We start from the raw sequence: 27,418 nt of genomic DNA, 5'->3' as shown, positions 1-27,418 counted from the left end.
GCTCATTGTAAGTCAACATAAAAAGTAATAATGAAATTTGTTAAATGTTTTAGTAGTATCATATTAGAAGAGAAAATGCGCGCGCTTCTTGGAAGTAAATATATTTGCTTCATACACATATGTTAAGTATACACATTTTTAGTTTTGTCTTCCAATTTTCTTAGGGAATCATTTTAAGTTGATGCTGTCATTAATCGATAGTTCAGTAGTTTTAGCCGTGGTTGGCTTCGGTCGCACATAAGCCTACCGCTGCGTCATTAGAAACAAAAGGGAAATCATTAGGATTAAGTGCAACTGCTTTGTTCCTCTCGACGCTAATGAATGCAACGGGTGCATTTTTGCTGGGCTGCGCTGCGTTGCATCGGGTTAGGTATGGTTTTAGGGCTGGCGGCATAGGTGATTTTTAGTACCTGCAATAAAATTTCAATGCGCCATAGAGATTCATTCACGACTCGCGGTACCAGTGCCATACCAGAGATCGAACTCATTCATAAATGCGCTTCGGCAGGAAACTGAGCCAGGTAGGTGCTTGTAGGTGGGCTGCCGGGCGCGGACGACCATAAAAAATCCATGAGCTTATTTGTGTAGGCTGGCACTTAGGCAAGCAGCCGCCTTGGATTGGCAACGGGCTTGGGACTTTCCCTGCATATTTGTCAAATAACGAGCGCGGGATTTTCCACGCATTCGGTACGGATTCGGCTTCAACGTCGGCGTCGGCATCACTATTGGCGTCATAAAGTACCACCTACCTAAAACAATGAAGTGCTCATAAATGTTCATAGAAGATTTTATAGAATAATTAAATATGGCACATTTCCAGCCAGTTGATGTTTCATTCATGGAATATATCGGCGAAGTTCTATTATCTCTACCTGGCCATAATTAGAGCAAATAAGGATATGGCGTCATATTCCTACTTTGATTAATGAGGAAATTTCGCCAGCTCACGTGAGCACAGCAATGTTGCAGAAACCAACATATGGATATGTGCTAGGCGCCTCATTAGATGGCGACGTTGTGGTCAGGGGAAAACACATCCTAACCAAACTTCGAATGGAACTTATGCTAACGTGCTTATCGTCGCGTTCCGCTAAACACAGATAAGCCAAGCATAGATCTAGCTGTGGCCTTGATGGATCGTGCGAGTTGCTTAAGATTTAGTTTCATAATCACAGTCCGCACATAGATCAGAATACATCCGGCTCTGTTGGATTAGGTACGAGTACGTTAGGTACTTGAGCGCCTATAATAGCTTAAATTGATCATTTCAAGTAATGGACTAGGTGTGATCTTGATACGTAGATCAATTGTAATCGGGTTCAACTAGTGATTAGCGTCTGATTCATGTGAGTGTATTAGGGGGCTTGGATTTCAAGAAGCTATAGCTTAATAAGTGAAGACTAAATCAGTATTTCAGATGGAAGCTGGATATAGATTTCTTGCTGCTAATGATTATATTTAAATGAGACTCAGTTAAGCGTTGTTTAAAATACATTTATTTATAGACGATTTTTGGAAAAATTAATTTAATAATTAATTAATTATTATATATATATTATATTTATATATATATATTATATATATATATATATTATATTAATTGAATTCATTTAATAATTTAGCACAAACAAGTTAATAAAAATATAATTAAAGGTTAGCCCGAATAAAAAATAAAAATATTTTGTGTATCTTACATCTGTTGAATGGGTATCTACTCGTTAAGCATTGTGATCTGTAACAACATTGTTTACACTCCGTACGCTCAGTCAAGTTCACAGTCGCAGTAACTGGTTTATTAATAGATTATTTTATTTATACATACATGCACACACAAACATATGTTTTTATCGCTGATACGTTCATCAAACATATGTGAACTTGTGTATATATCTGATGTATGAGCTTTTTAGATGTTTGAACAATTTCATAATTTTATCCGAAATGCCAAAGCGATGCATAAAAGCACACACAATGAACTGAACTGCTTGATTCAGTAGTCGTTTAGTTAGTTAGTCAATTAGTTTTTTCGATTTATACATTATACATTGTGTGTTTTATACATTATGTGTTAAGACTAAGGCTATCAATCATAAAAAGCACTGGAACGTAATGATTTCGTATAAGACACTTAATTTTGTGTCCATTTAACCCAGGATTTTATCACGTAAATTAGTTGGCTAACAGCGTACTTAGGCTATATATCTAGAGCTGCTAACTAACTGGTTTCCACATTACATTTCATATTGCATATAGTTACAGCCACTTGCCGGTTTGGCTGTTAGTCTGTTTCTTCTCCCGTATAGCTTGAGTGGTTTCAATATCAGATACGTTAAAATAAAATTAGAAGACATATTTCCTGATCAGCTTACCAAATTACATGAGAAAATTTCTCAGCAAAACTTTTTAATTCATTGGGCAACAAGTGCACTTATTGCATCGTTATCATTTTCACCTTGTGTGGTATAGGAACGAACTGCAAAACAATAAAAGTATATAAAATAGTCTTAAAGTTATTTTATAGTTATATATATCTATAGTTGCTAACTTATGGGGCATTAATTTACACTTATGGTTTCAGATGATGATTGCCGATACAGAATGAGATCATTATTAAAGATGTTCCAGTTGAGCTGAGCATAAAAGATTTCTACATTTCAAGATTACTTATAAACAACATTTGGTGTACGATGAACACGAAAGAGAACAAATTCTATAATATGGATGAAAGTTTTGTAGCAAACCATTAGCTATGTGGTTAATGAGAAAAGCGTTGAAGCAAATAATAACGCTGTTTGACTGCCAATCAGGATTCTAATTATTTAGAAACGTGAACAAAATTCGTAATTTACCTATTCACATTCTATTCTTTCGTCATACATTTTTAAGCAAATGCCCTTCATATTTAGTACATTTTAGTAATCAACGAGCTTATCGTAAGCAAGTAAACACTTCAGACTGGTTCAAGATCAAAAGAAAAATCAAATACTATATTACTCTGGCTTCTCTTAATTTGGCTAAAAAACATCTCGCCTTTTACTACATTCCATTGCCAGAAATATACATCAAACGCCATAAGTCTGTTTATAGGGTATTTACTAGTTAAGCATGGTCATATTTGCTTTGTTTACTCTCGCTGGCCACACCTACACCAACATTTGTTCGAGTGACAGTCAAGTTCATAGTCACAGTAACAGCTTTATTATTTATTAGATGCGTTGTTTCTGTTGATTGTGGTTATGTGTACATTACATACAAATATGAATTAGTCTCATCTAAGCCCTGCACGCATATTTATGTATGTACATGCATGCATGTATGTATGTACGTTCAATTAATTCATCAAGTGCCAGCGCAATTTCGTCATTTGTATAGCTAAAAGCTAAAGCTCAGAGCAAAAGCTCGCACTTGACTCGCCTATTCGTGTGGGACTCAATAAGTTGTTTTCTGTGCCCTGCGGTCGTAGCGTTGCTTAGTTTTAAATTTGATGTTCCACTGACCGGGTGGTATAGATCGGTGAATTTTCAAGATGCTTGTAGAGTTTTTGGCGTTTGTTGTTGTAGTCCTGCTGCTGGTTTACCGCTGGGCCACAGCCAACTATAATTTCTTCAAGGAGCGAGGCATACCATATAAGAAGCCGTATCCATTTGTTGGCAACATGGGCCGAATGTTTTTGCGTCAGCGATCTATGTTTGATCTGGTTACCGATCTATACAATATGGGCGATGGCAAGTAAGTACATTGATCACTTTAAATGATATAAAAGTGCCAACTGCGTATTATAATATAAAAGTTCAATGCTAAAGCTCAATCGACGATAAGTGATCATCGTTTTCTTTGCAAAATAAACTAAAACTGGCCTTAATTAGTAATATTGCATATACATATAACCAATTTGCCAGAGTGTGTAATACTATAATAATTGTATCTTATTTCGAATAATATTTTTTCGTCCTAAAGAGCTTCGGTCACATTTATATAAATATAGCTAGACACAGAATCAGAAAGTTTTTCAATAATAGACTTAACATGCTTCAGTAAAATTGAAAAGTGGATTACAGCTGTAGGTCTGTAATGAATTTGTACTGATAATTCGTATTGTGTTCACCATATTAGAGATATGTGGATGCATATAGATTGCATTTTTTCGTTTTAAACAACAATTTTTTGCATGAATTCACTTGCAATACACAAACATTGTGTTGTTGCTTGTGATATTTAATACAATTTGCTATTTTGATAAGTTAAACATGCAGAAACAATTTGTTGAGGTACTTAAGATAGCGCCCAACTTGTTATCTATAAAGCTGAAGATGTAATGTATAGAGGCAATAAGTACGATTGACCATATCAAAAGCAGTTTTTATTTCCATTATGATAACCTTACCTAGTATATAAGCGAACAGGGGTAGAGGTAAATGACAAATATGTTTGATACTCAATATCGAGTTGGAGTCCCATTAAAGGTAAAATGCTTTTGTGCATTACATGTTATACAATTCGCACTGGTTCATAGACTCGTTCACTTGACTTGCTTAGAATAAAATAATTGCGCTTCTTAACTGAAGATAAGAGCGGTTGCCTTACAAATTATCAGCTATTTTAAATCTTCTTATCGGTCAATGGCGTTTCTATTAATTATTAAATTATTTCTATTTATAGGCTTTTTGGCATATTTGAGCAGCGCAAGCCGCTGTTTATGGTACGCGATCCGGAGCTAATTAAACAGATCACAATTAAGGATTTCGATCACTTTATTAATCATCGAAATATCTTTGGCGTCGACAATGAGAATCCTCATGACATGGATAATCTTTTTGGTAGCTCCTTATTCTCCATGCGAGATGCGCGTTGGAAGGACATGCGCAGCACGTTGAGTCCTGCCTTTACGGGCAGCAAAATGCGTCAAATGTTCCAGCTGATGGATATAGTTGCCAAAGAGGCAGTTGAGTGCCTGAAGCGCGATGACATCCCAGAAAATGGAATGGAGTTGGACATGAAAGACTACTGTACCCGATTCACAAACGATGTCATAGCCTCAACAGCATTTGGATTGCAGGTGAACTCATTCAAAGATCGGGAGAACCAATTCTATAAGATGGGAAAGAAGTTGACTACCTTCACGGCGCTGATGAACCTCAAGTTTTTGCTGTTCTCAACTGCACAGAAAGTGTTTAAGGTAGTGGAACATTTGTTGCGTAGTTTGACTTAGTAATTAATTATCTATATTATTTCCTTTGCAGGCATTAAAAATCTCACTCTTTGATAAGAAAAGCACAGAATACTTTGTGCGTCTGGTGCTGGATGCCATGAAATATCGACAGGAGAACAATATTGTACGCCCAGATATGATCAATATGCTGATGGAGGCACGCGGCTTGATCAACTCAGATAAGCCGAAATCCGGCCAAGTTCGTGATTGGAGCGATCGTGATATAGTTGCCCAATGCTTTGTCTTTTTCTTTGCGGGCTTTGAGACGTCAGCGGTGCTTATGTGCTTCACTGCACACGAGCTCTTGGAGAATGAGGATGTGCAGGCAAAGCTGTACGAAGAGGTGGCACAAGTCGACAGTAATCTGGAGGGAGGCCAGTTGACATATGAGGCTATAATGGGCATGAAGTATATGGATCAAGTGGTTTCGGAGGTTCTGCGAAAGTGGCCTGCTGCCATCGCTGTTGATCGCGAGTGCAACAAGGACATCACATATGAGATCGATGGAAAAAGTGTTGAGATCAAAAAGGGAGATGCTGTTTGGCTACCCACAAGTGGCTTTCACCGTGATCCTAAGTACTTTGAAAACCCCACTAAATTTGATCCCGAACGTTTCAGTGAGGAGAACAAGGATAAAATTCAGCCAAATACGTATTTTCCCTTCGGGGTAGGACCACGCAATTGCATCGGTGAGTAAAAGCCTCTGAGCCAATGGTATCTGATAATGTAGTTTTCAAATAACTCTTGTTTAGGATCTCGATTTGCATTACTTGAGGCCAAAGCTGTGATCTACTATTTGCTACGCGAGTTTCGTATTGCGCCAGCTAAGAAAACCTGCATTCCATTGGTCCTTAGTACCTCCGGCTTCCAATTGACACCCAAGACTGGATTTTGGGTTAAGCTTATTCCGCGTAAATAAATCGATCCAATTGTAATTTTAAATAAGTCTACAAATTCTAAAATTTTATAAAGTTTTATTCATGTTGAAAAAAATTTTTATTTGTTTTAAAAACTCTTTTAAAAAAAGAATGAAACCAAAGTATTTTTCAGCAATAGTATTAAAAATATTAAACGGCTCAGATCTAGAATAAGTAACTGTAAAGTCAAATTAATAACATTATGGTTTTATTTATGGTTAATAAAATACAGTAATTCTTGGCTATATTTGACGTGGTGTTAGTGATACTATGATTATAAGTTATAAGACGAATGTATATATGTTTTACTGTATAACAATCTGATTAACTTTTTTCAGATTTACTGTAACTCTAGATATAATATAGCAATTGGTTTGGCATAAAAATTTGCAACGCACTAACATTAATTACACAAAGCCTTCGCCTGGAATTGGCTCAAAAGGCATCAAGAGGCGCTTGGCGGGGCGTTGCAAAAGCAGCCGGGTGCTTGGATGAGCTGACCAAGTTATGGGTGTGAATGGCGGCTGGAAGAGGCAGCGTCCACAACGGAAAACCGCACTTTAACGCGAAGACATAAATCAAATTAGTTTTTCAAGCGAATGCACTCGACTAATTCGAGCGGCGAACGCGCCAAGGTACTGCGCGGATGCTGTTCATTTTACTACACAGGATACACAATGGTCGTGCGGCTCTGTGCCAGGCAACAAAAGGATACTACACCCCAAGTCACAAGCCCGTACGCACACACACACACACACTACACAAACGCACACGCACATACACACACTATACAGAGATATCGATTAATATTTATCCCGTGACACAACGCCACAAAAACCGCGGCGGCCGTTGGTCCATTAAAGGACACATAGAAAGAACAACCAACCCCAGCCCGAGGGCCACGCAGCAAGCATTCCTCTTGCGCCCTTGGACAATGGCAGACGACAGCCAACACGCGCGTTTAACTCGCATCCACTTCAAATATGATCAATGCTGGTTAGTTTTCCTACTAAAAACGAGCGTCTGGCTCGATATCCTTGGCACACGACCCTTCTCTCTTCTTGGGGCATGCCATAGGCAGCAGTCAGCTGGGAGCACTCTCTCACTCGCACACTCGTACACTCGCTCTGCTTGCAAGCCATATGTGTGTATGTCTGTATGTGTATTTGTGTGAGCAGCTGCCCTGCGAGCAATGGCGTTTGTGCTCGCCCCGCCTACCGCGCGCGTTTTGTGCGCGATTTTTTGTCGTAGTCGGCTTTGCGGGCACAGCTTAGGGCCAAAACATTTCCAAAGTCAAAACAGTTGTGAATATCTAGGAGAACATTTTCATTTTCGTTACAGTTACAGTCGCTGAAAATGCACTTAACCTCAAATCCAATAATCCGCTTGTAATTCAGTTCATTCAAATGCTCTTCGGCTACCGATGCCCAATGTCCAGTGATCGCATCTCTTTGTGTGCATGTCCTGTAGCGTTTTTCAATTTGAATACCTATGCGGGTAAGAGTATCTATATATATGGCTGTATATATATGTATGCGTGCGTGTGTAAAGTGTTGACCCCGGCGGGTAATCGTTCTATTATTGATGAACATTTGCCTTCAAACAATGTCACAGTGGCATATCGACTACTGACTAGACTTACCTGCCCAGAATAAGTCCAGTTTTATGTAAAGGCATATTCAAATCGAGCTGGCTAATGGAATTATATATAAGTACATGAATATATTACAGATATATATGAATATATATTGGAGAAAGATTGTATTAAATTGAACTCTTTCTTATTTAATGAAAAGAAAAATAAATAAATAAATACAGAAAATATTGAATATGTAGAATATTTTAATTTGTTTGACTTTTCAGAATATTCATTGGATGAGATATAACTATATTAAGAATAAGGTTTGCAGTACAGTAAAATTTAAAAGGTGGATAGATAAATTTAAATTTATATATATAAATTGTAATAGTTACAATAGTTTCTCTCAACCTTAGATCTAAAAATATATATTTTTTCAAGAACTCAAGAAACTTCCTTCAATTTGCCGTGTGACACGCTTTAAGGCTTATGACAGATTTACAAGAGGAAATCGTCTTAGGATTCGCAAGATTTGTGCAAGCGAGCGCAAATAATGCGTGAAAATCTGTAACAACCGTCAGTTGCGGCACGCTCCCTTGGCCCAAAAGCCTATCCATTGACCGGGCCGTATCTTGATCCGCCTAAGACAAACGGCGGCAGTGTCTTTCTGCTTTCCTGTTGTGAAACGAGCCAAAGACATAAGTGGCTCGGCTCGCCCATGGCTAGTACCAAAGTCAAATGCAAATTGAAATGTTGAAAAATGGGACAATGGTCTTCCAGAATTCTGTAGAATGCCCACAATGCTACCGAGGATTGGCAAATGTTGCTAGCAAAAGCCTTTTCACACATATCAATGGAGTGCGGCCGGACTTTGTTGGCTAAGGCAAAGAATGCTGCTGTTTGAGGCAACGGGTAGGAGATGGCAATTGGCCAGAGCTGAATTGCACCAGGGTCTGTGACTCCTATGGTGCAATTATGATGGAAAGGTGCTAATAATAACCGATAAATTCATGTTTACCTAACAGCCCAGGGTTCTGGTCAGCTGTCAAGTGTCTGCTTGTGCGTGTGCGTGTGATGAATGAATGAATGCATGAATCGCCAACTGGCATGAATGATGATGAGCTGCATTCGAAGTGCTGCTGTAGTAGGTGTCTGACGTAGGTACACGCATCCTTGGCTCAACCTTGTCAACTTTGCCATCTCTCTGCCCATGGGCACTGAGGGCTCTGCAATTGTTGCGTCCACTAAATATTGCGGGGGAAATTGCAGTAGATTTGATTGATCGCTGATATGTTCCGCTCGTGCTATTTTCTATAATAAAAATACGCATCAAATTTTTACAAAAAATCACAGTTTTTTTTTCTATATAAAAAATAATTCTCTGCAATAGTAATGAGTGCATGCCAATTATTTGATGGATGACTATAATACAATTGTGTTACAATAAAAACTTGATCCACATATATATACATATATATAAAAATATATAGCTATCTACATATACGGTTATGTTTGTATCGCTGAAATGACACTCGATCGCATCACACTTTGCTCTATCTCTGGTCTTATGTAAAATGTTGTGAAACCGCAAAAACTACTATAAATTGACATCATAAATTAAAATTACTTCCACCCTTCTTCACATAGGCTCTCCACCAGGCCAAACCCAGTCACAGCCCTCGTTTCGGTATTGGACTTTCGGAGGGTTGGCCCTCTGGGGTTGGTGTGTGAATAAACCCAAAAGCCAGAGGCCCAAAACGTAAACGTCAAGCGGCTGAAAAAAGGGGCGAGCACGCAGCCATCAACACGATTATTTCGCATAAAATAAATTGATTCCTGTTAAAAGTCAAGCATGTCCTTTGAAGCTGGAAATGGAACTGCACACAAACTGAGACACGGATACATAGAGACAAGCCGAAAACATCGCTTGAAAAATGTCGAAATTTGTCCACAATAAGTTCTTTATTGAGTCGCCTTAGACAAAGGATTACTTCACCGCCACAACCATCGCCACCGCCGCTATAAACCACGGCCAAACCACTCGCCACTCGACCCAGCGAAACAGCAAACAATGAAACAATAGTCAAAAGACAGGGAAAACTGTGCCACGTCTTCGCCTTGAATTGCGCCAGGCAGCCGCATCTGTAGCTGGGCTGTCCCGACACCTTTGCCTCGACACCTTCCCTTTGAGCGTTTTGTCTTGCCATCTATTCAATTCAATAGAAAGTGGCATATAAATAATGATGAGCGAGCCAATTTGGGCAGTTGCGTCAAGAGCGAAGTCGAGTTGCTCTATTGTTATCCTGGCCTTCTTTGTATGCCCCAGACGAACGGGCAACGCGGCTCTGACAATCCTAAACGTCATGTCCTTAAATGCGGTCGCCAAGGTGGCTGGTTGGTGCTCGTCCTGCCACAGACGCTCGGTCGCCGCTCAAATTAAGCGTATGAAATTGATTAGCTAATGCATTTTAGTTACAATATTTGTATTTAGTTTATAAACTAATTTGAAATTCAGTTGCCCATTAAGAAAGTGGCGTGCGTGAAGCATGTGCGATGCCACCTACAGAGCTCAAGGATTCATTCAGAATATCAGCTAGGATCTGTACCGCTGACAGGGGTGTCCCAATCATTTAGATATGCTGCTTGATCATGCATTACGATAGACTTTTATAGGGATATGCTTAAGGAAAGTTACATGCATTTTTTTCGTTATTTCTGTTAAGTGAAAAAAGTGGTAACATTTTTAAGATACGCCTCCTGGGAACGTGGCAGTTCAGGAGTTCTTAATTTATTTCAGTAAGAGCACTTTTGGATGTAAAGCTAAAATTTAAAAATTAAATATATTTAGTAGCTTAACTGTACTTGCTATATTTTTCTCCCTATTACAATAATTACAATTCTTATTTGAGTTTCTAAAATTAAAAAGACAATCGATTTACTAATCGGACACTAGCAAAAGGCAATCAGCTTGGATTTAAGACCTATTTATAGTAGCAATTGACTTTTCCCATGGACCCGGATTGTTGTTAGATTCACAATACACAGCTAAGCCGCTCATTTACTTTTCTGATTGGTGAATCAAAGTCATAATTCCACTTTACTGGACTGTCAATTCAAAGCAATGCAGCCGCTGCAATTCTGTGGAATTTTCTTCAAATTTTGCACCTTCTACTCTCCCAGCTACCAGTTTTTCTTGTAGCAGTGTAATTGAGCCATATAATTCTAACCTGTTACAATTGAATGGCAGGCAAGCGTCAGATCTGTGAGTGGTTTGAGAGCCACGGCTCCCATTATTAATTAGCCGAATTGTCTATTTTGGAAGGTGTCAACAGGTAAATTCGTCATTGTGTGAGCAATTTTTTATACTTGCCAAGAGTCCTGCATTGTTTTTGCAAGGCCTCTTGGCGGCGAGATCTGAGAGTGCTGCATGTAGCAATGTCACGTTGCACTTCAGACGAGCCGGCTCGTTTGTTCGGCCGCAATGTAAAGGATAATGTGGCAAAATCCTGACAATTGATGTCCTTTGCCGGCACTTCAAATGCTGCGACTCCGACAACTGAGACGTTGAACGCAAACGTTTGTTTGTTGTTTGCAAAGGCAACACAGGCGACACTTGACGTTGCGGCCGGGGGAGGGCGCATATAAATAATAATCAAACAAATATATATAGATACCATTTGATTTATATATTTGTATATATATGGCTAGCGGGCCATTGTTTGTGCCTAATGTAATTTTCGAGTCAAGGCTTGAAGTCCGCTACAGAATCACTTTAGTGAAATCAATTTTAATTAGCTTTCGCAAACGAATTTAAAAGCTACCCCTAGATGGCGCTGTGACGGCCATAAACGCGCACGCACACTCATCGAGTTCCTGAGCGCAAAACTTTCACATTTCCTGGCACTCGTGAGTCGTGTCTGTTCGACGCTCGGCTGTGGTGAATTTTCCGCCGTCGCTTTTACGTACATTGAAAAAAATGGAGTTGAAAATTATGTTTCTTTTGATAACTAAGCAATATAGTTAAAACCTGCTCTGATATAAACTGAATTCATTGAAGTTAATTAAGTTTTAAATGCTTTATTTTTTTACAATTGCAAGTTAATTTTTGTACGGTCCAGGGCTTAAACAGCAAAATTATAAATTATAAGTAATTATAAGTCAAGGCTTTGTATTTTTTTGCTTTTACAAGAATATGTTTGTTTTGTCAGAAGTTGCAGTCATTTTTCTCAGTGCAGTTGGTGTATCAAAGTACGGTGCAGACTTTGCGACATTGCTGCTGCTGTCAGTTTGCGTTTAACCGTCTCGCCAGGCGAAAGCAAAGCTTTGCTTGTTCGTGCGCGTTTCGAATCACATACACCACCCACTCATACACATACACACACAGTACACTCCGTGACATCCAAGCCACACACACACGCCAAACTTTTATGTAGTGCGCGAACGAAATAAATTCATATGCATGGTTCTTAAATAATCCAAAACCGAGAAAACAATAATGGAATATAAGTAATGTGATTGGAGGTGCTCCGTGGGCCAAAAAGTCGTCTTTGCCAATATCGTTGGATGTTTTCCAATGCAACTGTTTTCTTCTGTATCTGTTTTCCGCAACACCCACACTGCAAGCTATTAATAACTAACTAGGAGTGAATAAATTTTCACATCATCTGACTAAATATTCAATTTACTATTGAAAGTGCTATACTGAACATTTAAATTACGTCAAAAATGGTAATTAATAATGAAAAACGATTATGAAATTTTTGTTACGCATGTGTATGTGTATGTGTGTGTTTGCCTGTGCGTATTTGTGTGTATGGGTGTAAACGACAAATGCCATGTACAAATTGTTTACAATATCAAGACCAAGTCAATTGCATTTTTGCCACAGCCTTCAATTGTTTGTCGCTTTTCAAGTTTTCTGGTTCAAACACAAGCTAGTAGCCTTCATCACTTTTGCTTTCGACCGTGGGGATGGGGCTGCTATCTATTGTTTTGAGACGTTAAGAAAAATATGATGTAAGCCCGGACACCCAACGGCAACTACAAAGCCAGCAGCCTGGTAGATGCTTCCTTCCATCATTTCCATTTACATCTACATCTACATGAGTATTTAGCTAGCAGAGCCATTTATTTTTATAAGATGTTGCTGCAGCATCCACGCCAGCTATAACTGTAACTGTAGCTGTAACTAACAAGCTCGCACACACATACTGACTCCCACACCAGCAGCAGCATTTGCAACCTTAGCCAACGGCGCGTATGAGTTAAGGCTCGTGGGCTGTCAGAGGCGACGGCGGCGGGTCGGCCAGCAAATCGATATTGTGCGGCATGACCGAGTGGCCCACAAGGCGCTGTATGTTTTGCCTGTGGAGCTGGGCTACCCAGCCACCGTAACTCGTAGAGTGGTGGCTTTGTAAGCCAGCAGCCAGCCAGCAGTCAGCCACCCAGCCAGCCAGACGCCGCAGCTGACGGAGCCGCCAACGACGCTGTTCCTTTTGCTACTCTCACCCCGGCGGTTGAATTCGAGCTCGTCTTTTGTGGTGAAAACTTTCATTTGCTCTCTCGCACTCTGTGCTTCTGCCATTTGCGTCAAATTTACTCTGTTATCAGACCAGCAGCAGCAACAACAGAAACAACAACAACAACATCAGTTGTCAATAGCCAACAAATGGCTGTAATGCTACACAAATTTATTCAATGACATTTATTGTTGTTGTCGCTTATGTAGTTTGTGTCACGATTTGCGCATTCTGTCAAGGAAGTTTGAGGGAAAGCACATGATGTCATATGTACAAGTATAGCCATATATATATATAAATATATATATATATATCTATGCATGTGTGTGGCGTCTCGAAAAGTATGCAGCAGTTGTTGGCGGTGCAAACTGCCTTCTCCATGCTCCATTTCTAACCAGCGTCAGCTCTTGGATTTGTTTACTGTCCGCTTATCGGCTGGCAAACGTGTCACAGATTGTGAATGTGCGTATATACGTATGTATTTATATGAGTATGTGTATGTGCTCATTTAATTGGTTGGGTAAACAAATCGAAGTCTAAAATAGGTGCTGCGACAATGAGGCCGCAGACTAGTTTAGCACAGCTGAATCCGTTGCCTTTAGTTTAATTAAATTTTTTTTTTATAATTAAGCTTTCATTTAATTATGGATAAGTAGGTCTGACTAATTGTCAGTTGTTATTAGTCCCACGTCTAGCACTCATTCGGGTTAGATTAAGCCCCTTTAGGTATTCGGTGACGACTCAAATTTATTGAAAACTTGCTGCTGCAATTGTCAACAACTGCAACAGCTGTCACGGTAATATTATTGTAATATTAGATTTCATGCCAGTTAAAAACTAGATGCGATATAAGCCACGGCTATGAGCACTCGTATTGTTAGACGACGTGACAGCGAACAGAACGGGCCCACTTAGTTAGCCACAAAAGCCGGCTGCAGTCGTTGCACTTATTATTATTGTTTTCCGTTCGCTCTTATCTCAGAGTGGCCCAGGCCCAGCCCAGGCGTAGTTTGTATCAAATTTCAAGTTAGTTGATGCCTGCAACAAAACTAGCTTGAGGCAGACGTTGTGGCAATAAACCTTATAAGCTTGCCACGCGCACAAACCAACGGTAAACATACATACTCAGATATAATGTTCTGGCACGGAAGCCATTTCTTAATATCCAGTACAATATTGGGTAGTTCAATTGGTATTAGCAACAGATTATAATCATTTTCATTACAAAACTCTAAAACTACAAAATTAATATTGAATAATGAAGTTTCAACGTGATAAGCTGTTGAGAGTATTTAGGTCAATATAAACTAATTATAATTAATTTTAACATAAACATATATACATATCTTAGTTGCAACTGCTTGAGGCTTTCGGTATATATTCATTATTCAGTGAGAAAATCAACTTTTAACATATGTGTTATAAATCTTACATATTTAAATATATTTGCTAACTAATTAATTAAAATGAATACGTCTAGATGTTATATATCTGTTATAGATTAACAGTTGAATTAACCTATTCAGCCAACGCTAAATATTGGGTATTTAATAGTTGAGCAATTGGCAGCGCAGCGTGCTCACTGCTTGTTAACCAAGCATTAAGTACATGTATTAGTCTTCCAACAGTCTGCGTATGTGTGTGTGTGTCTACCTTAAACCATTTCAGAGACAACACCTGCAGGCGTTGAGACATCTATGTGGAGCACATAAGCTTCATTGTCTCTGCAGCTCTCTCTTTGTCACGATTTGTGTACTTAGTGGGGCGCTTAAGCTGCCTCAAGCATTAAGCGGCAGCAGCAACAACAACAAGTTAAATAAGACCTGAATGTACATCTAATGCATTTGCTTAACACTTTCCACTTAGATCGTACGCCATCGCTCCCGCCGCGCGCGCATGTGGAACATGGGATTATTATTCCTAATCTACTACTGCGTAAGCGTTTACTCGGCGAAGGGCGATGAAAAGGATACTCCGGATATTCCACTTGACGTGGGCAGCCTGCCTGAAGCAGCCGATGCTGACTTTGAGACTGACAATGAGATTACCACACCCAATTCTCTTCAGACTAGCGAGGTAAGCAGTGCGGATGATTCTTTCAAGTTGGAGTACTTATTCGCATTATTTTTATTAGAGGAGTGATGCAATGCCGGAGACAACCATGGCCACTCCCATACATGGAGCTGTGCCGACTTGGCGAGCCAAACGAGAAAATTGTACGCCGCCGGCTATCGAGCAGTTTCCACAGCCGTTAATGAACAAATGGGCGCGACAACATGGTGGACTCATCTTACACATTCTTGTGGCCATCTATACGTTCTTTGGTCTGGCCATTGTGTGTGACGAGTACTTTGTGGCCAGTCTGGATAGGCTGTGCGAGGGTATGCTCAAAACTAATATATCACTTTAAGTCCTTCATCAATATGAGTCTTTGCAGAGCTTAAGCTGTCTCCGGATGTGGCGGGCGCCACATTTATGGCCGCCGGCAGCTCAGCTCCAGAGCTGGCCACCGTTGTCATTGGTGTTTTCTTTGCCAAGGACGACATTGGCATCAGTGGTGTCATTGGCTCGGCGGTGTTCAACATCATGTTTGTTATTTCGGTTTGTGCCCTGTGTTCCGGCACCGTTTGCCAGCTGAACTGGTGGCCACTTGTCCGCGATTGCTTCTTCTACTGCGTGTCCATATTGGTCATGCTGATAATCATCTTTAATGATGTCATCTCTTGCGTAAGTACATAATATAGCAGCGTGAATCAAGACATAAGACGAAAACTTAAAGCTTGTTTATATGAACTAAGTTTTACATCTATTTAAATAGGCAAATAGGGGTACACTAGTTGTGTGGCAAGTATATGTAACGGACACATTTTTATTATATATATCCGTCTATCTGTCTGTATGAACTCGTAGATCTCGATACACATTTAATTATTCACTTCCCTAGGATCAAAACATTGTTTTAAAGAAATTTTGTTTACGTTCTTCTATTTAGTTTGAAGATCCTTCTAATATCACTTCTTTTATAGATTGATCAAAAAATATTTCACTAAGGAAACTATATCTTCAAAAATATTAAAACTAGAATGAACAATTTTTCAGGCATAAATTAAATAGTCCACCCATTTGGAATGGCAAATCCAAGGCCATTGATTTCGTTAATTATTTTGAAATCCAATATATCAGCCAAAATTGGAAAATATATACATATGTATATTATATAGTTGAAATCTTGATATTTTACAGTTCGAATCTGTGGTAATGCTACTGTGCTATGTGGGCTACTGCATTGCCTTGCATTTCAATACGGAGCTGGAACGCTGGGCTCTGAGCTTAAATCTGCCTTTTAAGCTGCCTAGCAAGGAGGAGCAATCGGCATTGGTTACTTATAAGAATGTGCCCGAAAGCTCATACACTCAGGGCACACAGCCAAAGGAAACCGAAACAAGTCCTCAGCAGCAACCACAGCCATCGACACAGGGCGACTATCAGAGCTACAACGATCCTAATGCCAGCTGGGATCCGAATGCTGCTTGGGGAGAGGAGGGTCAGACTCAGCCGCAGGCCATGACTGTCAGTGCTAGGCCAAGCCAGCCGCCGGTAGACGATTGGGGCATGAATCAGTTTAACCAGGGTCAGGAAAATATGGCCTACAATGCCGATCAGCCGGAATCTGTGGTTACAGGGGAAGCTGCAGCCACATCGGCCAAAACTCAGGTTGCGGCCAATCCGGCTGGCATTGAATACTACAAGTCGACAGATAAACAACGTGAGCCACGCCCCGATCCATTGCTGCGACCCACTGAGGGCGGCCAGCCAGCCCTAATTGCCTGGTATGTGGTTTATCCGATACACTATCTATGCAAGAAGACCATGCCGGATTGCCGACAGCAACAGTATCGCAACTGGTATCCGTTCACGTTTCTACTGTCGATGATTTGGATCTCCTTTTACTCTTACTTTATGGTCTGGATGATAACAGTGATTGGGTCCACGCTGGCTATACCAGATACAGTGATGGGTCTGACGTTCGTAGCTGCTGGCGTTTCTGTGCCTGATGCCCTAAGCTCAATAGCCGTTATCAAAGAGGGCTACGGCGACATGGCCGTATCGAATGCAATTGGCTCTAATGTCTTTGATATACTAGTGTGCTTAGGTCTTCCATGGTTCATACAAACGGCCATTATCAAACCCGGCTCGCACGTCAATGTTATATCCAAGGGTATGTATGATATTCCTTCTCTCTCTCTCTCTCTCTCTAAGTTAGTGCTTGAAAACGTCGTCGTAATGCTGTTCAGTTTTGTGGTATGCCTAGCATGTGTCTTTAACTGTGTTGTAGTCGACTTTAGATGGTGTAGCCGCAGCTGCATACAAAGACTTCAGTATAGTAATGCACTGAGAGCTCTTACTTATAGGTCTGGCTTATTCCACCCTCTCGCTATTCTCCACCGTCGTCTTCTTGATACTCTCAACGCATTTGAATGGCTGGAAGTTGGATAAGCGTTTGGGCATAATACTCATGCTCTGGTATCTATTTTTCATAACGCTGGCGTCGCTCTATGAGATGAACGTCTTTGGTTACATGAACCCACCAGAGTGTGCCAGTGAGTACCACGTCGCATAACGTTATTTTCCATACTTGAAATACTTCCTTTTACAGGCACGTACTAAACAACTGAATACAATATGATCGTATAACCATAAATAACAGACGCACTTAGATTCGCATCACCAGCACCAATTACGAGTACCATATACAAATACCTAAAAATATATATACAATTGGTATATATATAGCCATATATACATCAATTCAATAAGCATAACTATAGCAACAACAAGGTGTCCCAGTAAGAACATGAATACAAATATATATATATATATATAAATATATATATTCTTATTTCAAGTAAATATTACTCAAATGTGCGTTTTACATGGATTTTTACATGCACCAAAATGAAAGAAAAATATGAAATATATCTATGGACGATATATATTTAAAAGATGCATATTTAGGAAAAAGATAAAAATGAATCCAACTCCATATACAACAATTATATGCATATAGCACTTTAGATAGGGAGAATTGTATAATATTTAGTACAATTAAAATGCAAAACAACAAATGATATTTGTTGCCACGGTTTAATGGAACAACAACTAAATAATAGAAAAGGAACAACGCAAAATTTCAGATGGAAAATACACTCACACAGATTTAAAAAATATGTTAAAATATAGGCATCGATTTTTAAGTTAACTAAAATGAAAATGTTGTTTGGTTTGTAAGTTTCTCTAAATTTCATATTTTAAATCTTTTTGGCTGCTGCTGCATAACTGAAATTTTGGTAATCTTAGATTAAACGAATCGCAAAATTACGTAATAATATTACATAGCCAATTTGAAAATGTCAACGAATTTTAATGCATGTTTTAAGTTTAAAATTAACTGATTTTTTACCCGTTATTATCTAAATGTAATTTCAACAGCCTAAACAAGGCTTTTAGACATATTTTTATCGACCTGTTTGATATATTCCGCCATTCAAACTTTGTATAGAGCATTTCCTAGTCGAGCATTCTTTGCCAACGCATTTGTATTTGTTTTATTCTGTTGCTATTTTATTGTTATACTTACACCATATAAATCTATTTAAAAGAAACTAGATAAATAAATAAATATTTATATTTATGTAGGTATATTTTAAAGCATTAACACAAACGAAAATAAAAAATAACATATTTTTTACGATTAAATTTACAATATTGATAAATAAACGTCCTGAGTTTCGACACATACGACCACAATGTTAAAATGATGCCAATAGTAAACACATAAATATAAACAAATATATGTATTTAACATTTCAAACGTATTTAACTTAATAGCAATTAATGGCGTCAATTTTTTACTGTAAATATATGAATTCTATATGTATACAAAATTTATAATTCTAATAATGTAAATTTATAGTCAATTTTTGGTGCAAATTACGTACACGCGCATATTTATACATATTTGTGGAATTTTTACCAGTATATTAAACATTCTCATTATTATTATTTTTAATTTTAGTTTTCGTTAAATAAATATATCAGTGAAAGCAAAGCAAAACCAAACAAATGATAAGCAAAAAATATACAAAAATCAAAAATTGTATAATAGTTAACCAAACAACGCACTCAATAAAGCGATAATAATATATTTTAGCCCTCTGTGTATAAATTGTTAAATGTCGAACTTAACTCGAATATATATATATAATTTAAAGCTAACTACCACCGTTCAACAGCGAAATGCATAAGAGGAAAACACGTTTACAGACAACATATGACAGAGATCACAGTCAACGGCCTAATTTCAAGGACTCGTACCTATCTATATTAAATCATAACCAGGATATTTTTATATATTTTTTAAAAAGCATAGGAAAACGATGAAATATTTATAATAAATGAAGCTTTAATTTTAGGTAGATTTTCTTTCATCTTATTTTTCGCTTGATTACTAAATCAGTTCATCATGAATATCATTTAAAGATATATATGTTAAAATTATTCAATTACTTCCTGAATGGACATATTTTGTTATTACATGATAAAAAACCATAAACTTAAACTAAATGATATCGTTCTTAAATGCTGTTTAACGGTGGTGCATTTAATGGTATTAAACCACATACGTTAATAATAATGTTAAATATTTTTATACTTTATTATAAACTATTGTTTGGATTTGAGAGGTGTTTGCAACAAACTATTAAACACGATTCGCTAGTGGCCGGGAGGCCACGTTTAGCGACTGGTTAAACATTTAGGTTTATGCTTTGGTAGATTTGTTAGCCCACACATAAGCAGTGGCAGTCGTATTAATCCCTGATAATGGTAGACATGATATGACACTGAATCAGTATGATAATTTAGCTGCAAGCAAAGTATAAGACATACATACATACACATACAGCCCACATATACATATAAACACACACACACACTTATATATATATATATATATATATATATATATAACATAAAGATACAAAACGAACTTACATAGTGAGCACTGCACTGCTATATAAAATGGACGCGCTCAAAACATTTATGTAGTTATATAAACCTATTTATACAAAACATAAAGAAACAAACAGTATACATAAATATGCTGATATACATGTTATATATAGTGTATGCACTATATATATACATACATTTACGACACAGAGAGCGCTAAGTTGTCTAGATATGTTGATGGCGCCGATGTGAAATAGGAGTAACTAAAATCCTCAAAATCAAAAGAATATTGAAAACTTCCTTGAAACTACTTGAAATCATAAAACTAAAGTTAAACCAAAACAATAAATGTACGAACAATCGCCTATTGTAAACTCCCACAAACATATGCATACATAATTGTTATACATACTTACATACATACATACATTCTCCGATTTAAAGAAACAAAAGAAAACTATATATATTTAAAAAAAATGCTTCTATGGGCATTTCTCAAGTACAATGTTCTTCCCCACTCAATGAAATATTGTCAGCTACAAATATACATAATACAACTCATAAATAGATACATACATATACATACATACATACATATATACTTTAACAATACCCACATATACTAGAAGCATATTATCAAACGTAAAGTTGTTAATTGTTTGATGGGTTACAAGTAAATAGGCAATCCATGTTTGGAAAGGATGTTTGATTGATATGCAAGAAACCCTATACATACGTAGCTATTACATCACTCTTCAAATTAACATATACCAAGAACTAAACTTCAATTGTTGGCAAGATCGTTAAGTATTTCAATTAACTATTTCAATTAGGAGCTCAATTTAAATTTAACAGCAGCAAAAATACAGTTGAAATATCGTTAAAAATGTATTTACCCAGATATGAAATATTTTATTCAATTTACTTTTAAATATCTTCAAACTAAATCGAATCAAATCAAATATATTATATTTCGTGTTACTTTGTGCAAATGTTGTATATGAATGATGTATGCATAATAATAGTTATACCTATATAACTAAATATATTGAAGTGGAAACGTTAAAGGACTTTACTGAAAAGGCAAACAGAAACACACACACACCGACAGACACTCACACACACACGCTTTAAACATATATATATATATATACATATACGCCTAGATATAGTATATATGTACAGACATACATGTATACAGACCTACAAGAATGTACAATAAATGTCATCTATGCTATTATATACATCTATCATTTGTGTTAACTATGACTATAATTGTTTGCAAAAACTTAAAAGATTCTTCAAACATATGCATAAATATTTATTTATTGATATGACAAATATTTAATGGTAAACAAATAATTACATTTATTGGTGAAAGAAGAAACATAATAACTATTGCTAATATACACAACTGTTGATGTTATGTTTAGTCTATTAATGGATTTAAAAAATAAATGAATATACACACGCAAATCCATAAATGAGTTTCGAGTTGTCTGGTCTGTAATTCATAGTGGTAATGGTATTCATAAACTAATAGTCATAAACTAATAGTTTATAACAAGTCGCAATTGCCCGAATTGCCGTTCATATTTCTAGAGAAGATAACGGCGATCTTTGTATAATTTCTCTGATGATTATACCTCTTTCACTATTAGAGACATCATTTTACCCGATTTCGATTTTTCACACCCCCGGTCAGTGTACCTGGAAAATTGTAATTAATTGAGTTTTATCAGACAAGGGTACATATGAGTATGTATTTCAATAATCAAGCGTGAAATGTACAATAAAATATCAATGTGTTGAAAATAAATTTGGGGGAATACACCAATAATACAAGACATTTTATTAAATGAAACATACATAAATTATTGAAGGTGATTTGTAAGTTAACTAACATCTTACGATGCGGTAAGGGTACAACCGGCTACCTTAAAAGCTTTCGAAGCGTACGAGCCCAACTGCTTATAAGCTGCGCAGACAAAAAAGCTTTCGCTCGCGACGTTCAGGCAATGGAAAGGTAAACAAAAAACAGAAGAAGGCATTTGCGTGGGGAAAGTAATGTTTGCAATGCTGAATATTGAATACGCTTTTTGGTCTCTACGAATATAGAAAGGTCATTGTATGATTGTTTTAAAAAATGTTTTAACGTGCTATTTTACATTATACTTTTAGTTATCAAAGACTCAATACACTAGGTAATAAATAATTAATGAAAGAAATCTTTAAATCTGCAAAACTATTCATTCTGATTTTGATATTTAGGTACATATGCTGTCGATACTAAAAAGGCCAAGCTCTAACAAGTAGGCTTTTGTTTTTTTCAAGCACTTTAGGTGCTAAATTTTTCATTTTCATTCAGATTTAGATTTACAAGTAGCTTGACACAGCTTTTTTACTTTGCCAGACGGTGTAGAAAGCTTGCTGGAGCACCAGCTTGTTGACGACAGCTTTCCCTGGTAGCAGCAGCGGCGTTGAAGTTTTTGTCGTGCATTTCAGTCGTAAGTTCACTGCCAAAGTGCGAGGAAGTGGGACGCTTGAATGTGCTTGACTGTGTGTGTGCGTTTGTGTGTGTAGAAGGCGTTCGCGTATAAAACTTGAAGAACCGCAATCTCCAAACACACTCGCGCGCACTCTCGCAAACATACAATCGCCGTGTGTGTAAGTGTTGATGTCGCAACCTGTTCTCCAGTCGGACGGGCGTAGAACCCAATTTGTTAATACTGAAATCAGCTGTGTGTTCGGCACATAGCGATATGACATTATAGATTTTTCAACATTACACATTTATGATTGCTATACAGTAATTATATAACCCAGTTAATATTTTGTTTGACTGCATAATCGCTGACGAGCACTTCTCATAGTATACATACATATATAAATGTATGCATACATTCATATATGTATGCCCACATATGTAGATGAAGCTTGTCGGAGATTAGCGGTAGGCTGGGTCAGACGGACAAGTGATAAGCGGGCCAGCAACTGTTTGTTTAATTTCTTAGCGCGCTGAGATATAGTATTAATTATGTTATCAATTCTTTTGAATTATGGCGAATATATCTAGTATAATTAAAATATCAATGCTTATCTTTGCAGCGGGGTGCATATAAAAACATCTTTTAGACAAGGAGCCCAGTCGAATAAAAATTAAAACCATGTCTGGATTACCTCGTGTGGATATTGACAAGCCAAAGTTTGATCAGAGCACCTATATTGGGCGTGCTAAGCATTTTTTTTTGGTCACCAACCCTCTGAACTTATTCGCCACCGATGAGCAGCTGCAGAGGGCTCGTGAAATAGTCACCAAGTATCGCTCCAACCAACCATTGCCTAGTGGCATAACTCTCGACGAGGTGTGGAAGGCCAAGTATCTATATGACTCGGCGCATCATCCAGAGACGGGTGAGAAGCAGATCATCGTGGGACGGATGTCGGCTCAGATGCCTATGAACACGTTTATAACTGCCGGTAAGTATACGCTAGTATCCCCTTCGGCCCTTAAGGTTGGCTATGTTTCGCTTTAATTTGCGAACATCAACTATTCGTTTCCGCGCTTTGATTGATAAATAACTACATTTTGTCGTTGCTCTCATTTAGGCATGATGACCTTCTATAAAACCACACGCGCTGTTATCTTCTGGCAGTGGTTCAATCAAACATTTAACGCCATTGTCAACTATACAAACCGTTCGGGCACTTCTCCAATTAGTCAATCGTAGGTTTCTCTAGGAAAGATTGCTTTATAGTACCCGATTTGTATTATTATTATGCACACAGACAACTGCTTACCTCCTACTGCCTAGCAACGGGCGGTGCTTTGGCTACAGCACTCTCGCTCAACCGGGCCACCAAAAATATGAGCCCTATTTTCGGGCGCTTGGTGCCACTGGTCGCAGTGGCAGCCGCAAATTGCATCAATATCCCTTGTATGCGAATGCAGTAAGTAAACATTACAGATATATAATTATTTATATCCCATTGAGGATAACGAATATCACAATTAAAACTATTGTATTCAACAGGGAGCTACGCAATGGAGTCGTTCTTTTGGATGAAAAGAACAAGGAAGTAGGAATTTCGAAAAAGGCCGCCATGGTTGGAATTTCAGCTGTTGTGATCAGTCGAATTTCTATGGCTATTCCTGGAATGAGTAAGTCTCAGATTTACTTAATATAAACATATATCTACAGTAACTTTTGCTGATAGCAATGACGCCCCTATTGATGAACAAATTGGAGAAGAATGGTTTTTTGAAGAAATACCCCAGATCCAATGCCCCAATTCAGACGGTCTTCTGTGGCTTTATTCTGATCTTTGCCACACCCTTGGGCTGTGCGTTCTTCAGTCAGCGTGCTGCTATCAAAGTGGATAGGCTCGAATCAGAAGTACGTGACCGGATAAAGAAAGAGCGTCCTGACTTGGATACAGTTTGGTATAACAAAGGCTTGTAGGCCGTTTGAAATTCTAGTAAAAAAGATGGAAAGTGAAGCACAAATTTTTAATTGATGTACTTTGAATATGTTTAGTGGACAATAAATATATGTAAGTCTTTAGTCACCTATCCAAAGTGCATTTAAAATTATATTAATATCTTAAAGCAAAATTATTTCTAAGTTGCAAACCTCATAAATTGTGTTGATTAATTGAAATATATAAAGGATATAAATTGGTTAAATGCTGAGCCACTGATTTGCATCAATTGAATAAGTAATAACATGTATTGATTATTATGAATCATGAATTTCTCATATATAAAATATTGTTAATAAATTGTGTGAATATAGAATTGTCTACTTAAAATTTTATAAATAAGTAAATTGGCGGTAATAGTTGTGTAGTGATATAACAATCAGCTTTCTGACAGCTAACTTAGTTTGATACTGAAAATGCTAAGCCAACTCAATGTATAGCAGTTATATGTATATCATTTACTATAATTCTCAAGTGAAACTAATGACTGGTGAAGAAAAAAGGAAGCTAGTAGTTTCTTAATAACATTGAAATATGTATTATACATCGTTTTAAACGTGAAATGACAGTAAATTTTGAATCTGAAATACATATATACATATGGGCGCCATTGTATTTTAAAAAATCGTCATTCATCGATAGCTGATTTAAGTCAACCGTGCCTATCGATATCAAATTATTTCCTAGCACCAAAAAATACCAAAAACGAATGAATTGAGCGCATTTTATCACGCAGCCAGTCAATGTTTTAAATTAATGAACGAAATAAGTTTAAATGGAAAACACACCAATTATAAACAAAAGACGGTCGCTTACGCTCAGCAACAGATTACTGCACAAGCGACACAGTGGTATGTCGAAAATGCTTATTTGTTAAGTAACAAGTGGAATATATGAATATTTCAATTTCAGCCTCTCCACAGAGTCGCGTTTGCGCCAGCGCAACTCATGAAGCTGCTAACGATAGAGGTTCTCCTTGTTCGCCAAGTGTGAGGATTTCCCATAATGTGGAGAGCACGCCGCCTAACAAAAAGATTCATACACTAGACGACAGCTTGGATTTCTCGCAGCAGAACAGCCTTTCGCCCAGTTGCTTGTTTTCGCAGACTTTAGTCACCGGCAGCCCGGAAGTCAGCTGGCGCTGGCAGTGCGATAACAATGGTCGTCGTGATAACGTAAACATTACTTCAGACAGCGGCTTTGATTCGGAAGAGTTTGGACCAAATGCGTGCAAGCGGAGGGATAGACGTAAACAGGTGCGTGCAGATGCCGTCAATGAGCACAAGCGCAAACAGTTGGATAACAGACAATGGCGGGCGCAGCAAATACGTGACCACGAGCTGCTCAGGGAGCGTTGCGACAAACTGCACAGACAGTTGGATCAACAAATAGCAGCGCCAGAAGCAACAGAAACTGCTGCAACAAATATCTCCAAAAAAACTGCAACCCAAGCTGTTGCGGACCCTGCATTGATAGATTTTCTTAATGACTCTGACACAGATTGCTTTTTGCTAGAAGCCTCACAGCAATTGGAGTCAAAGTTGGTGAAGCCGAACATAGCGCCGGCTGCTACCACGCCCACGAGTCATTCCAAGGTAAATAATGAGAAACAGAGTTCCTTCTATATGAAGTTTCTGGAGGATGAGAGCGAAACTGAGGATTGGTTTATCGCTCTCGACGAGGCCATGCTTGAGGCAACGCAGCCCAAAAAGTCGCGTACCTCTTTGCAACGGTATAAGTCAATGCCTAGTAAGGCAGCCGATTGTGTCGTTACCACAAATACAATCTCTACTGCTTCCTCTAGCGATACGCCACGTATTAAACGTCATGTCAGCAGCCATGCTCTCTCCCCGGCTACATCGAATGGTAAATGCTGCAGCTTTTCTATAACAAATCCATTTCTAATGTGTATATGTGTATATGTACTTTTAGCAAGGAGCAATCTCTTTGGCAGACGGCAGTAAAGCCTTAGACAATGTGCTTACGCCCACAATAAAATGGTCCAACGGCTTCCCATCTATCAGTACCGAATGTGATGCGCAAAAAGTTTCGCCCGCCTTTTTCATTCTTTTTTTTTTTGTCATTGTACATGTATACGTTAACTTAATCCATATAGCCTTAAGATACTTATGTAATTAGAACTGAAGCTCAATTAAAAGTTAATTTTAATTTATAGTTGCTGAATTGCTATCGAACTAATTGCATCGCTTACGGCGTGCTTACAGGATGCGCACCATATGTTCGAGATTAGAGATTTGCGAAAGTGGTGCCATTGGAAAAGGACCAATGCACATGATAGAGCAATTAATGCTTATCTGATTAATGTCAGGTGCCCCACTCTTATTGCGAAAGCTGATTAGAATGCAGATTATAAAAAAATCAATGACAAAGTGAATAAAATGCAAGTTTTAGTTGGTAAAAGGAACCAATTACCATTAATTTTATGTGTTAATCTGATTACTTTCTTATCACAAGTCCTTATATAATTTTAATATATAAGTTTATAGTCGAATGCTTGAAATGATGCTACACTGATCTGATTTTGATGATTTTTTATACTTTATTCATTTTCGTTCATTAAATGTATTTTACGTGGAAATGCATGTTAATAACTGACCTTTGAAAGGGGCAGCAAGCTGCAGTTTACGTTGACAGAAGCTGGAACTCTTTGAACGACTTAATGCGGGCTTTCGGGCAAACG

The 27,418-nt window shown here is 37.9% G+C and overlaps 4 protein-coding genes across 7 annotated transcripts; all 4 read left to right on the top strand.

Moving 5' to 3' along the window:
* The first annotated feature begins 3,526 nt into the window (after window positions 1-3,526).
* Window positions 3,527-6,173, top strand: LOC111596482 (probable cytochrome P450 9f2). The gene is made up of 4 exons (XM_023310743.2): window positions 3,527-3,729; window positions 4,660-5,176; window positions 5,241-5,898; window positions 5,962-6,173. The coding sequence occupies exons 1-4, from the start codon at window positions 3,527-3,529 to the stop codon at window positions 6,126-6,128; spliced, it is 1,545 nt and encodes a 514-aa protein (XP_023166511.1). The 3' UTR covers window positions 6,129-6,173.
* A 5,833-nt stretch (window positions 6,174-12,006) lies between these two features.
* LOC111596467 (probable sodium/potassium/calcium exchanger CG1090) lies at window positions 12,007-18,460 on the top strand. 2 transcript variants are annotated; one of them, XM_023310723.2, is made up of 8 exons: window positions 12,007-12,433; window positions 15,091-15,300; window positions 15,359-15,605; window positions 15,662-15,951; window positions 16,468-17,443; window positions 17,637-17,825; window positions 17,882-18,071; window positions 18,132-18,460. In XM_023310723.2, exons 1-7 carry the CDS (start codon window positions 12,431-12,433, stop codon window positions 17,890-17,892), a joined length of 1,926 nt encoding a protein of 641 aa, XP_023166491.2. In that variant the 5' UTR covers window positions 12,007-12,430; the 3' UTR covers window positions 17,893-18,071; window positions 18,132-18,460. The 2 variants fall into 2 exon arrangements, with proteins under 2 accessions (XP_023166491.2, XP_023166499.2); XM_023310731.2 differs by lacking the exon at window positions 12,007-12,433 and adding an exon at window positions 14,161-14,335.
* Window positions 18,461-22,579: 4,119 nt separating this feature from the next.
* LOC111595445 (sideroflexin-1-3) lies at window positions 22,580-24,854 on the top strand. 3 transcript variants are annotated; one of them, XM_023309183.2, is made up of 6 exons: window positions 22,580-22,742; window positions 23,344-23,715; window positions 23,845-23,962; window positions 24,025-24,186; window positions 24,270-24,397; window positions 24,454-24,698. In XM_023309183.2, the coding sequence occupies exons 2-6, from the start codon at window positions 23,403-23,405 to the stop codon at window positions 24,696-24,698; spliced, it is 966 nt and encodes a 321-aa protein (XP_023164951.1). In that variant the 5' UTR covers window positions 22,580-22,742; window positions 23,344-23,402. The 3 variants fall into 3 exon arrangements, with proteins under 3 accessions (XP_023164951.1, XP_023164942.1, XP_023164960.1); XM_023309174.2 differs by lacking the exon at window positions 22,580-22,742 and adding an exon at window positions 22,749-22,902; XM_023309192.2 differs by lacking the exon at window positions 22,580-22,742 and having other exon boundaries at window positions 23,403-23,715; window positions 24,454-24,854.
* Window positions 24,855-25,218: 364 nt separating this feature from the next.
* On the top strand, window positions 25,219-26,870 carry LOC111595630. The gene is made up of 3 exons (XM_023309443.2): window positions 25,219-25,568; window positions 25,630-26,583; window positions 26,650-26,870. Exons 1-3 carry the CDS (start codon window positions 25,493-25,495, stop codon window positions 26,679-26,681), a joined length of 1,062 nt encoding a protein of 353 aa, XP_023165211.2. The 5' UTR covers window positions 25,219-25,492; the 3' UTR covers window positions 26,682-26,870.
* Window positions 26,871-27,418: the final 548 nt, after the last annotated feature.

The sequence above is a fragment of the Drosophila hydei genome, unplaced genomic scaffold (assembly GCF_003285905.1).
Source record: "Drosophila hydei strain 15085-1641.00,03,60 unplaced genomic scaffold, DhydRS2 tig00000063-arrow-pilon, whole genome shotgun sequence".
Classification (NCBI taxonomy): Eukaryota; Metazoa; Arthropoda; class Insecta; order Diptera; family Drosophilidae; genus Drosophila; species Drosophila hydei.
This window is presented reverse-complemented; position numbering and strand designations above follow the sequence as displayed.

Coding starts and splice junctions, on each gene's coding strand:
- LOC111595445 (XM_023309192.2), top strand. CDS start 23,403: ATGTCTGGATTACCTCGTGTGGATATTGACAAGCCAAAGTTTGATCAG. Junction 23,963..24,024: donor ACTTCTCCAATTAGTCAATC/GTAGGTTTCTCT, acceptor TTATGCACACAG/ACAACTGCTTACCTCCTACT. Junction 24,187..24,269: donor ATCCCTTGTATGCGAATGCA/GTAAGTAAACAT, acceptor TGTATTCAACAG/GGAGCTACGCAATGGAGTCG.
- LOC111596482 (XM_023310743.2), top strand. CDS start 3,527: ATGCTTGTAGAGTTTTTGGCGTTTGTTGTTGTAGTCCTGCTGCTGGTT. Junction 3,730..4,659: donor TACAATATGGGCGATGGCAA/GTAAGTACATTG, acceptor TTCTATTTATAG/GCTTTTTGGCATATTTGAGC. Junction 5,177..5,240: donor CTGCACAGAAAGTGTTTAAG/GTAGTGGAACAT, acceptor TTTCCTTTGCAG/GCATTAAAAATCTCACTCTT.
- LOC111596467 (XM_023310723.2), top strand. Junction 15,301..15,358: donor ATTCTCTTCAGACTAGCGAG/GTAAGCAGTGCG, acceptor TATTTTTATTAG/AGGAGTGATGCAATGCCGGA. Junction 15,952..16,467: donor TTAATGATGTCATCTCTTGC/GTAAGTACATAA, acceptor GATATTTTACAG/TTCGAATCTGTGGTAATGCT.
- LOC111595630 (XM_023309443.2), top strand. CDS start 25,493: ATGGAAAACACACCAATTATAAACAAAAGACGGTCGCTTACGCTCAGC. Junction 25,569..25,629: donor ACTGCACAAGCGACACAGTG/GTATGTCGAAAA, acceptor TTTCAATTTCAG/CCTCTCCACAGAGTCGCGTT. Junction 26,584..26,649: donor CTCCCCGGCTACATCGAATG/GTAAATGCTGCA, acceptor ATGTACTTTTAG/CAAGGAGCAATCTCTTTGGC.